Here is a 12,161-nt window from a genome sequence, read left to right as displayed (position 1 = left end):
AAGAGGGCCTCCTCACTCACTGTGTCTCCTCAATTCCTTGTCTTCATTTTCCGACATCTGTCTTTGGAAGCATCTACAGCGAGTAGTGATTTTCATTGGAGAAGCTCAGTATTGATTAAAGTTCTTGTGCATTACAAAAATATAAAATGGCATCTTCTTATCTAAGTGTATTGTAATATGCCTTGGTATATGGGGAGGGGGGAGTGGTGGGTGTAAATCATTACAATTCTATAAGCAGAGAATTGTGGTGGGTTTCTTTCGTATAACTATTGTCAGCTGAGCTTGGCTTGTGAAATATTTGGCTGGCAGTGATGTGTTAGTGAGTAGGACATTTCCATCTCCTCCAGTTCTGGGCTGAGTTTGCATGCTAGCAAACAGGAAAAAGAAAATCTATGAATAATTTGGAACTTGCTAAAAACCACAAAATCACACTATCATTTGTACAAATAGCAGTTTAAAAGCGCAGAAGGGCTTGAATAATGATACTGGTCTGCCTATGTAAGCAGTGTGCAGCAGAAGTGATGTAAAAAAAAAACATTATTAATAGTAACTTTTGCTGTTTCATTTGTCTGGAGACCAAACTAATAGTAATCTGTCCATGCTATGTTCTACCCAAGAAACTATTGGTTGTTGTATGCTGTGTTAGCTTTATTGTTTCTTTAGGAATGCCTACTTAAAGAATATACTGCTAGTGAAAACACTTTTGTATCTGTTGAAGGGACAAGCTTTGGAACCCAAACAAGATTCATTTCAAGGCCAGGAATCTTCCGTTATGATTGACCAGAAGCCTTCCTTATATGGTCAGCCCTATCAAGGCCAAGGGGCAGCAATGCCAGGAGGTTTTAGTAACATTCAGGGACAACAGCCATCCTTTAATTCAGTGATGAATCAGATGAGCCAACAGAGCAATTTTCCACTTCAAAGTATGCATCCTAGAGCAAATGTGATGAGACCTCGAACCAATACACCAAAGCAGCTCCGCATGCAGCTCCAGCAGAGGCTTCAGGGGCAGCAGGTAATCTTTTGCTCCTGTGTTTAACACTTTCTTCTTATTTTGGAATGGAATAAGGTGCACACTGAATTGTGTTGCTTCACGAATATGAAAATGGACATACAGCAGATGTTTGAAAGGACGGGTCTTTTGTTTTGACAGTGCTTTTCACACTGAGAACTTAATGGCTGTAGGAGTGAAACAAGCTTTATTAGGACAAGTGTTTCTCCTTCATCAGCTTCCTTAGCTACAGATTGGATTGGTTCCTGCAGCACACAACATTATTGCTACTTAAAACAGTACTCTTGTACTATGTAGCTCTGGATGATCTCTTTATCCCTGTTAAGATTTAGTATTTTTTCTGAATCTCACCGATACCATTAAATGGGCAGCTGCATTTCTCTTGAAAATCAAATGTTACTTCTTTTTGACTGTGTTTTCTAACTAACCATTTGGGCTTACTGAAATACGGGTTTGCTTTGCATTTATTGATTTGATGTCATTTGAGGTATTTTCTTAGGATGAAAGGTGAGAGAGTAAATAACAGCCATGTAGATCTTGACACTGGGTTGAAAGCACTGCTTAAAGAATTGCTGCATGATTTCAGCTTTGAATTCCCCACGTGAAAATGCAGTCCTGATATCAAATACAATGTACAAATAAAACTCAGAAAACTGAGATAGTGCTGTGTGACATGGAATGGCAAAGTTTAATCCTTAGGAAATACTGTGTTCTCTCTTGGTTGTTCTGTGTATGCCTTTGGGGTTTTGTGATGGAGAAGGAAGGAGACAGAATTTTATCATTTTAAGCAATGCTAGTGGTTATACTCTTCTGCCCAAACATGATTTGGAACAAACATGTAGTCTGCTATATATTTATTCTTAAGAAGCGCTAATTTCGAGGGAAGGTTAAAAAAAAAAAAAAAAGAAAAAAAAGGCCAGTTAGCGTTACATTGTTTGGAGGGTTTTTCTTTTTGTGTTTGTTCAAGCTGCTTAACCAAATAGTTTGGTACTTTCAGGTACATGAAACGCATTGCACTTTATGGATTCAGGAGTTTGTAAGGAATGTTTTTTGGAGGAGTTGCCATTACTTTGTTCAGATACTGGTATTTTCAAGCTAATAGTGCTAAAATGTCTTTTTCCAAGTTTATGAATCAGACCCGTCAAGCGCTTGAAATGAAAATGGAAAATTCAGTCAGTGGTAATACCTCAGTGATGAGACCAGTTATGCAGCCACAGGTGGGATCACAGGTAAGTAATTATTACACTAGCCATCTGAAACAGTAATTTCTAAATAGACACATCTTTTTTACACATCTGTTTAGAATTTGGACCTTCTTTCATGGTTCCACAGCATTCCTTTTTGTCTTGTTTCTTCCCCTGTACAATTAAAATATGTGGGGTTTTTACCTCTCTTGTAAGTAAGATTTCAGAGGGATCTGTTCATTAGGTCATGCTATCAATGCAGTGTGCTAATAGTCTTTCCCATGTAGGATATGATAGATAATCTACTTTATCATTTGTTTAGCACTAATGACAACTTAATGAAAACCTTTGTCTGATATTTTGACGATTTTTGTAGTGGCTGTGGGTTTTCTTAATTTTCTGTTCTGGTAATGGGTATGCTGGGTCTTAAAGAGTGTAGGTGGTTTGATTGACATGATTTCATTTGGAAAAATGTTTTCTAATATGATTTTTCTTTTCCTTGGGGGATAGCAGCAAGGTTTTCTTAATGCTCAAATGGTGGCTCAGCGTAACAGGGAGCTAATAAGTCATCATTTTAGACAACAGAGGATGGCAATGATGATGCAGCAGCAACAGCAACCTCAGGCCTTCAGTCCACCACCAAACGTGACTGCCTCAGGAAGCATGGATAGTGCTTTAACAGGCCCTCCAATGGCTCAAGTTCCTCCACAGCAATTTCCCTATCCACCTAATTATGGTACTAGTACTAACTTTTTTTTTTTATCTGTCTGGTGTTCTTTTCCCTTTCTTCATTTATTATTAAACCAAACTACCTAAATACCAATCATTCTGAAAAATGGAAAATACTGCTAGAAAAAAGGATGACTTTTTCCCTTCCCATCATTGCAAGAAGATAAACTAAAAGTGCTAGGTGATGATAACTGAAGTATATTGTCTGTCCTTTGTCTTTTAAGGAATAAGCCAACAAGCTGATCCTGCATTTAGCAGAGTGTCAAGCCCTCCCAACCCAATGATGTCATCAAGAATTGGACCCTCGCAGAATCCTATGATGCAGCATCCTCAGACAGCAACAATGTACCAGTCCCCTGAGATGAAGGGCTGGCCGTCGGGAAGCATGGCCAGGAGCAGGTGAACTTCTCGGTTATAACCTGTAGCTCAAAAATTGCCTTTCATTTTGTGAAAAGCAGAAGCTATGTTAAATAGCTTGTAGTAGGCAGATTTAGAAGAGGGAAAAATAATTATATCTCTAGTGTCTGTATTGTCCTTGATCCTGCTCTGGTTTAGGAAATAGACTGATTAAATGTATCTTATGCTTAGCTCCGTTCATTCATATTGGACCTCTGCAATCTTTGTAACTGGAAGCAACATTCAGTCTTTGAATATTGAAAAAATAACCTGGGGGGAAATACAAAAGTTCAGAATAGTATTAAAATGTACAGCCCTAACAGAAGCCTCCAAAAAGATTACAACAGGAAATGCATACGCATAGTTCTGTGCGTATCTATAAATTCAAAATTCCTTTTGGGAGGGAAATTTCTGTTTCTACATTAAACAGATATTAGGTAGAAACAAGTAAATGTAAAAATAGTTTTATGCTTCTGGTGACTACGTAGTTCTTCTCTTTCATGTGTTGACAGCTGGTGCAGAGAAGGCAATATATGAATGTGTAAACTCCTTGGAAGGTAATTTTATTTGTCCTTTTGTGCTTCAGTTCTTTCCCACAGCAGCAGTTCAGCCATCAAGGTAATCCAGCAGCATACACTATGATGCACATGAATGGCAGCAGTGGCCATATTGGACAGATGAATATTAATACAATGCCTATGTCAGGGATGCCTATGGGTCCAGACCAGGTAAGTTGTACATAAAGATTGATGAAAAGATCTGTTGACACTTTTCCCATTGAGTACAATTTGCTTCAAGCCATTCTTCTGGCACAATCCTGTTCTCAGTTATCCTGTTTTGTTTGTATTTACATCTGTGGACGTACCATTTGCATGTCCCAAGAGAGACCTTATTTTTGATGATGCTTAAATCAAATCCATGATGAACCCAAGCCATATGCTGTGATTAGCTGTTGACTTTGAAGTATCGTAGGTAGGATCAAGGCTTAAACTGCACAAAGGATGCTTAAATACTTCCAAGCCTTGAGAAACCCCAGAGAGCAAAACATGGAGATTGTGAAAAGCATTTTCAGCAGATGTAAAAGATTATATATAGTAGCTCTCATGAGTCGGACCAAGAATCCTGGTAGCACAGTATCCTTCTGGCAGAAGCTGATGATGATACTTATCATTATAGTACTTTAGAATAGTTTGTGTATGCGTAGCAAGAAACTATGGAAAATTAGGCCCCTTATTTAAGGGAAGAGTGAGCTAATAACAGGCACTGCACAGAAGGCTGAAATACTAAATGTATTTTTGCTGTAATCTTTCCATAAAATACCAAGGGATGGGCAACGTAATATTGAGATAGGCTAAATTTATTCAAGTAGAAAATACCTAACAAAATTTTGTTTAAGGTACCTAAGGAAGCAGTCAAAATAATCTGAGGACTTCTGGGGCATGAAGTAAGGTACCGAAGGACCTTGATATAACAAGTACCTTTTATAAAGAGAGGAAAATGAAGGTCAAATGTCCGATTTTCCAAACCCACACATCATACAGTGAAGATACCCAAATAACGTGTTTAGGAAATTCTGGGACAGCATTTCTTTTCTACAAATTTATCTTCAAAGCAGAGCACTAAAATGCTATTCTTCTGCTTAGAAATTGAGACATTGACTGTCAGTACTTCCCTCTTCAAAATGCAGTATGTTGACCACTTTTTTCAGCAAAGGTATTTTTTTATTTTCTCTGATGATTGTTTCTGCTTTTCTTTAACAGAAATACTGCTGATGCCTAGAACCACATCTTCAAACAAGAATGTGCTGTATTAATGGTGCACTAGTATTATAAAGGAAAGCTACGCATTCTTCATGGCAACTAGTACTGGCCTTACGGAAATAACTGATTTTTCCTGTTAATCACCATACTGTCCTAAGTTACTTCATTCAGAGGAAAAAAAAGAACAAACAAAACCCCACAACAAACAAAAATACATTTTAGCAGAAGTAGTCTCTGTATTACTGTATATTGTGGTGTACAGAAAAGGCCATAAATATTTTTGGCGCTCTGCCTCTAGAAATGTGAATTTGGCAATGGCATTTTAGTAGATATGATGGGTAGACTCCTGGTATACCTTATCTATTTACTGTAGCTATCCAAAGCCCTTGAACTACAGGCAGACAAAAGTGCCTGGAGAAGTCATGGTGGTAAGAATTTTCTGATTTCTCTAGTAACAATATCTGACAGAGAATGTAGTTCCTAGCCTTGACTCTTTTATATTAATTCCTGAATATAAATGCTGCTTTTAATCTCTTACCCCCAGAGTCAGGATTTCCCAAGCAAAGTAGCAGTGCAAAATGAATTGGCACATACTAGTCCAAAATCCTGTCCATTGAAGCCAAGGGGTAAAAAGAGAGGATAATAAATTTAAATTATTTAAACACAATTGTGACTAATATTTACATATTGATGTGCAGCTGAGTGCACTTTATAAAAGACTATATAATGGATTAATGCAATATCTTTGATAAAGACTTAATATGAAGGTAGGGTGTACTCATGTTCCTTCTCAAACACAATCTCTTAAGAATTATTTGAAAAGACTGCATAATGTAATGTTTTCTGTGTATGGAAATTAGAGCAATAATCTTTCACCTTTTTGAAAATAACTTCAGAAAACTCAAGGCAAGGCACTGCAGTCTGAATCAGAATTTTGCAGTCTTTTTGTGAATAAATTTTGTAAATATGATCTTTAAGATAATGTATTATATATATGACTTTTGTAGGTCACTAACTCATTTTTGCAGAGTTTGTGAAGCTAAATATTTAACAAAATTGATTTCTGTAAACTCAGTGTAGTTGAGGTCCAAATAGAATTTTTTTTTTTTAATTAACTTTAATGACTTTGAAGCTGGGTGACTTTGGCCCACATCTTTCTCTTCTTTGGTCTTCAACATGTCATTTATTTTTACATCTTTAACATATAGCTTTTTATAAAAGACCAGTCATTAAATGCTTTCTCCACCTGTGAGCACTTTGTTACATTTCTTTTTACATAAGGCAATTTGACAAAAAGGCTCTGCATTGTAAGATGTTATCACTTGTCATGATGGTCATGTCTTTCTATAATATGTTGCCTTTTCAGTTGATGAATCTGGATTGTGTCTTTTTTGGTCAGTTTTAATGAATTCTAAATGTTCTTCAAAAAAGTTTGTCTGTTGCAAAATATTTGTTGTTACATGACATCCAGAAACCTTTAAGGATATTAAGCCACACTTTAACCAAATGTCTGCACCTCATTGGATTGTTCTAATAGAAATGAATGTATTTTCTAAGCAGGTTTCTCTCATATCAGTATTTAAGTCTGGTTACAAATTCATTCATATTATTTGCTGATAGGGTTGTTGGTTCCCCCCGCCCCCCCCCTCCTGGTTCCTTGAAATGAAAAGCCCTTTGCAGTTTTTCCGGTTTCAGGCAGTTACAATGAGTCAAACCTCTAAACTTCCATAAGGGATGACCCAGGAATGCTTAAGATGTGTGGTGCTTTTGTTCTGTTGTTCACTGTGTAATGGAAAACTGACTTCTCCAAGTGAGTAAAAAAAAAAAAAAAAATCTGTGTTCTTGATTGCTTCTTCTTGGTACTGTAAGCAAGAGCTGGTTTTTTTGTTCAGAATATTCAGTGATCTTCCATTTTAATAGAAATAACTAGAAATATTCTCAAAAAGTTCATCCTTAGCCTACGGCCAGTTGTGTTCCAAAGGGAATGTAGATTCAATCAATCTACTTTATGCAATCCTGTCTCTGCAATTAATACTGAGTATATAGTGGTAGTATTTATTTGAAACCTTCAGTCCAATTCATGTGTGTTTTTTAATGCAAAACTTTTAAAAGCCTAAGGAACTTTTATCTTCTTTTTTATTTCTTAGAACATATCTATTTGTTGAGTAAGTGGTGCCTACTGAAGTTGAAAGGCAACAATCCCTTGCTTTTTATATCAAATCAGAGTATAACAATCCTTATATTTTGTAGTTGTTCATTATATTGATGGAAACTACAAACCCTGATTGCTTTCATTAGGTGAGCTCTTAGACTATATACTACTTTATACATTGTGCCCTTTTAATTTTTTTTTAAATGAGTGATTCTATTTATACATCTATGTATAACTGGTATGACTGATGTTATAAAGGATCATCATTTTCTCATCCGTGTTTAGAATGTTGGAGCTTTCCAGTACCTACTTTTTTGCTGAATCCAAAGATTTTTAGTTTACACTTGATTAAGGGGGGGAGGGGGGGCATTTTTAAAATGCATTGATGACATCTTTCTTGGCAGCACTGATCATAAATACTACATCCAGTTTGAAAATCTTACCTACTGCAGTAAATAAAACTGACCTTGAAATTTGTTGACATTTAATATCTCCACCAATTCTGTTTTGATTCTGTAGCAGCAGATTTTTCTGAATGTTTGTAAAAAGAGTGTAACATTTTTCAACAGTAAGAGAAAAATTAGCTAGTATAACCACCTCTGATCACTGCTGCATAATGAGCGTCATTTTGCTACATGTCTCTTGCTCTTTTGATCACAGAAACCATGTTTTTATAAAATTCACATGTAGTATTTTTTTCCAATCTTGGCCTAAAATACTGCTTTTAAAGTTAGAAAATCAGGACCATTTTTCAGTCATAAGACAAAAACTATTTGAATGTTGTACCAATTAGCACACATTTTATTTTAGAATTTATGTGCAGACTACCAGATGACAGAATGATACAGCAAGTATGAAACCATGTAATTCCGAGAGCAATATTTTAAAAAATTCTCAGGAGAAGGCATACAGTATTGAGAATTGCATTTAAGTTTAGTTTACATTGTAAGTATTGCTTGAAATATCTGTATCTTTATTTTACAAAACAGAAAAATCATGGGGACTGATTTATAAAAGAGTTGGTTGTAAGGTATTACTGCTCTTCTGATTTTTGTGTTTGGATGTTAATAATAATGTAAATAAAGGTTTCTATTTAAAATCAGATTTTGGTGACACAGTGTATTAGCTGTCTAATACCTTAAGGCTGACAACTGTATCCTGGAAAGGTCAGAGAAAAATCCAGTGCTATTACTGAGGAAAGCTATGTCTAGCAACTGATTTAAATTTTTTCCTAGTTGGCCATAAAAGCTAAGGGAGTAACAACTTAGACCTTCCACCTATGAGACCCATTTATCAACTAAAGTTACATTAACATCAAGTGGCATTTATGTCTTTTTAAACTTAAAATAGCAGTCTTTAGCAGAGCTGAAAGGAGAAGAGCTGGTAGCTTTCCCCTTAACTTGGCAACGACCTACCTTTCATAAAATAACAGCTGCTTCTTGTGTCACATACAAGTCCCACAGCTCAATATTTTGTATAAAGGGACATGGTAACTTTTCAAGCTTCCGACTGGTATGAAACAGGAGCAGTAGCACTGGCCATGCAGGATTTTAACAGTCACACTCTCATCTTGTCAAAGACTATAGGCTGAACATAAAAAAAAGGTAAGTGCAAATTTTTTTTAATCTAACCTAGTATTCTTTCTGCATATTCACTGGGAATGGTAGACAGCTAACACTTTTCTCTGGAAAGCAGCAAAAAATGTGTTTCTATTGGTGAGTTTAAATTCAGTATTTTTTACTTATTTGTATTGATCCAGGATCTCATCATCTAGCAGATGTTTCTGATAATCCATGAAATCTGTAATAGGTTATAAACAAAATCTATGACTAGATTAAGACAGACAATGATACATTACTTCCATGGTTAAAAAAACTCGCAAGAAAATTTTGGGAAGTGTATTTGACTCACATGTGATAAAAATACAAGCTTAAGCCTTGTTTTACTACATAGCACATACAATGAACAACCCCACTGCCACTTTTTGAGTGGGTTTTTTTTTCCTTGGTTCTTAAATTCAAGTATATTTTTTTGAGTATAGGGGTGTGGTACCAGAGATCTGTATCACTTGTGAAGTAATTCCACTTGATTTTCCTAATGTGCAAAACCAGGAAGGGTATCAAAATAATTTCCATGATGTATTTTTACACTGTGTTTCTAGAAGTGCAAGTTAGGTTTGTGTTTTGAAAAGAAGTACCTCTTGTTAAGAGTGAAGGCCACAGTTGGTTGAGTCTGTCACATGAGCTCCTTCCTGCATGTGCCTTTAAAACAGGTAGCAGATTAACATGAAAAAAATTATAAGTACAAATATCACTGCTAGTGCCTGTACTACAATGTATTTAATAACGTCTTTATGAAAATACTCAAATAGACTCTGTACACTGTGCTTCCTTAGTAAAATGACGTTTTTTTCCCTTTAAAAGCCTTTAAACAGTAACTGTCATTCAGAACATCTACTTTTGCGTAGACTAAACTATAACTAGATTATTCTTTATTGGCTACAAGTATTGAACTTCTTGCCTTTTTTTAAAATAAATGTAAAAGTTACACTACTAAGCAAATGCTGCTTTCTCAAAGGAATTGTTTTGGTTTTGAACATACAATATAATATTACCACATAAAAAAACTTCATACAAATCTGATTTCATTAAAATTTAAGATGTACATTTACTGAAATTTTTCAGTACTTGTAAAAATGGATAGATTCTGAAATGTACTATGCAACATTAAGTAACATTTTGAGAAATGGTGTGTGGGCATTCCACTATTTTTATTAACAAAATTCTTCACAACCTGAAGGAATTTATTTTTGAACAGTATATTGATCAATATTTACACAACCCCTCCAAAAATCTGGCGTCCTGTTAGTCAAGATTTTCTCTAATTTTCCTAGAGGTCTCAATAGGATGGACAAGTAGACATAGAACTAAAACGTATCCTCAGAGGAAGTTTGAGAAATATGATGGTGTTGAGAATACTCAATGCTGTTCAGTTCCTAAATCTCTTAGAAGTTCTTTTCCACCATTACCTTTACCCCGTTAGAAGCAAAAGCATCCATGTTTTCTAAATCTTGCTTTAGAGTTACGCTTGGCTTTGAAGTTTTTCTCATGACAACTGAAGATATAGTTGAACTGAAAAATGCTTTAAGTTTACTTCTGCTGTCTTTGTGTACCCTTTGCCCCCGGGATGGCAATCCTCTTTGGGACGCGGCTGTATTTCCTCTTCTGTCAATTCCTGGATCAGTATTAGTGGTGTCTTCTTGAAGTAAAATGCCTTGTGAAGCAGGTGAGGTATAATCCAAAGCAAAAAGCAGGTACAACAGTGGATTTGAGAGACCTGTATTTCTGACAGCGTTTCCCGTAATTTCACTGCATCTATTTAATTCACTCACCAGTGCAAACATTCTAGCTATTTCAGCCTCAAAGTTTATCCAGTCCTCCAGGCTAACATGATAATCCCTTCTGAAGTCATACAACATTTTCATTTAGTCTGTACATGAATTCAAGTTCTGGCCAGTTTGTATCCTCATGGAGGTGCAGCGGTTGGGGTAGGTTAGCCCTCCCATCCTTCCCACAGTTGTCCTCTTTAAAATAAAACAAACATGATTTAGTGTATAACATTCTAGTAGGAAGTAATTAGATATTTTTAATGGTTCCATGCAGGAAAAAACAATTTAAACACTGTGGACTACCTATAAAAATATAGCAGGTATATCACAGAAACAATCCAACTACATTTGAAACTTCAATCTGTTCAAAACTTGTATCTCATTAATTCTAGCTTCATTTTGGTTCTAAAGCCGGTCGGGGATCAATTCAACTGCAAATCCTCTTGGGTGAGTTGAGAATGCTAGACTGTGCCTGTTAAGGTACTTGTACATTTTTTTTCACTGCACAATTTGAGACCACCTTATGATTTTTAATGAGCTAAAGTCTCAGCCTTTTTAAGGGGAGATTCAGAGACAGTAAACGGCATGGCAAAGGTAACTATTTTTCATGTCTCTAAATTTGTATCTCACCTTTGGGCTCTGGCAAGTTGAGAACTGAGTATCATCTTCAAGTTTTAAAGGGCAGTTAAGTAAGCAAAAAGCAGTTTTAGATTTTAGTATGTCAGAATAAACCAAAGTGTACAGATCTCTCTTGCAGTCTACTCTGTGTTCTAACGTGCTTTTTTTGCTCACAACACGTGAGGCTGCGGTTGGATAAGTAGCAAGAAAATACAAGATACTCTCTCTACTCTGAGAAATTACAATCAGTTTTGTTCTTTCTGGATGGTGTGAGAGACCACTAGGTAGCTGCTACAAGTTTAAATTTAGACAAAACCAACATAATGGTCTCTAATTTTTAATGGCAGTTAACCTTAACTGGTTTCTTCAACTGAGCATCCACCTTTGCTTGAGTTTGAAATTGCCTTGACCTTAATGTGCTTAGATTCCCAGAAAACATGTACCAAGAGGTTTTGTACAGCAGTAGTTCCCTGTAATGATGGCAGTATCACATTTCTTGCATAATTTAGAGGACTTCCCACTCAAGCATTCCATGAGACTAGATGATGATGTTAAAAAAGGTGCTGCATGCAAAAGGAGAAGTGAAGGAAAGAAAGGTAAGTAAAAGCTAATGCTTTTTGTAAACTGCTCCCAACTCACAGTGACTTGGCAGATGATGGTCTCTTCACATCTGGCCACTTTCGACGCTGAAACTGCCTAATTTTCAAGCAGCAAAAGGAGAAAAAAGTTAACCATCACCAAGAAAACCACCAGCACTACAGTCTGAAAGATGAGGAAGAAGAAGAGTTTAGCCTGAATTTTGACTACAAAGATTAGAAAATGCTGTAATATTGAAATAGAAATAGCTCCAGTGTTTCAAAGTAACTGGGGTGGAAAGATTTTGCAAACACCATTCCAGGCAGTGTCTGTCCACGTGGCTTCC

General features: G+C 36.0%; 2 protein-coding genes across 21 annotated transcripts in view; one reads left to right on the top strand and one right to left on the bottom strand.

The window, feature by feature from the left end:
- Positions 1 to 8,335, top strand: part of NCOA3 (nuclear receptor coactivator 3) — an 89,499-nt gene extending 81,164 nt beyond the window's left edge. For 6 of the 7 annotated variants that reach the window (XM_052788271.1, XM_052788291.1, XM_052788284.1 and 3 more), the window contains 6 exons: positions 719 to 1,015; positions 2,137 to 2,241; positions 2,707 to 2,932; positions 3,150 to 3,324; positions 3,908 to 4,049; positions 5,082 to 8,335. In XM_052788271.1, coding sequence (XP_052644231.1) covers positions 719 to 1,015; positions 2,137 to 2,241; positions 2,707 to 2,932; positions 3,150 to 3,324; positions 3,908 to 4,049; positions 5,082 to 5,093 — 957 coding nt within the window. In that variant the 3' untranslated portion in view covers positions 5,094 to 8,335. The remainder of the gene's footprint in view (positions 1 to 718; positions 1,016 to 2,136; positions 2,242 to 2,706; positions 2,933 to 3,149; positions 3,325 to 3,907; positions 4,050 to 5,081) is intronic. The other variant, XM_052788317.1, reaches the window with a different exon arrangement.
- SULF2 (sulfatase 2) overlaps positions 8,012 to 12,161 on the bottom strand; it is a 167,320-nt gene continuing 163,170 nt past the window's right edge. For 12 of the 14 annotated variants that reach the window (XM_052788339.1, XM_052788411.1, XM_052788345.1 and 9 more), the window contains 2 exons: positions 11,879 to 11,935; positions 8,012 to 10,816 (listed from right to left, as the gene is read on the bottom strand). In XM_052788339.1, the coding sequence (XP_052644299.1) occupies positions 10,786 to 10,816; positions 11,879 to 11,935 (88 nt within the window). In that variant the 3' untranslated portion in view covers positions 8,012 to 10,785. The other 2 variants (XM_052788404.1, XM_052788396.1) reach the window with 2 other exon arrangements.

Source organism: Harpia harpyja, chromosome 1 (assembly GCF_026419915.1).
Source record: "Harpia harpyja isolate bHarHar1 chromosome 1, bHarHar1 primary haplotype, whole genome shotgun sequence".
Lineage (NCBI taxonomy): Eukaryota > Metazoa > Chordata > Aves > Accipitriformes > Accipitridae > Harpia > Harpia harpyja.
The sequence above is the reverse complement of the archived record's forward strand: the minus strand, read 5'-3'. Positions and strand labels throughout refer to the sequence as shown.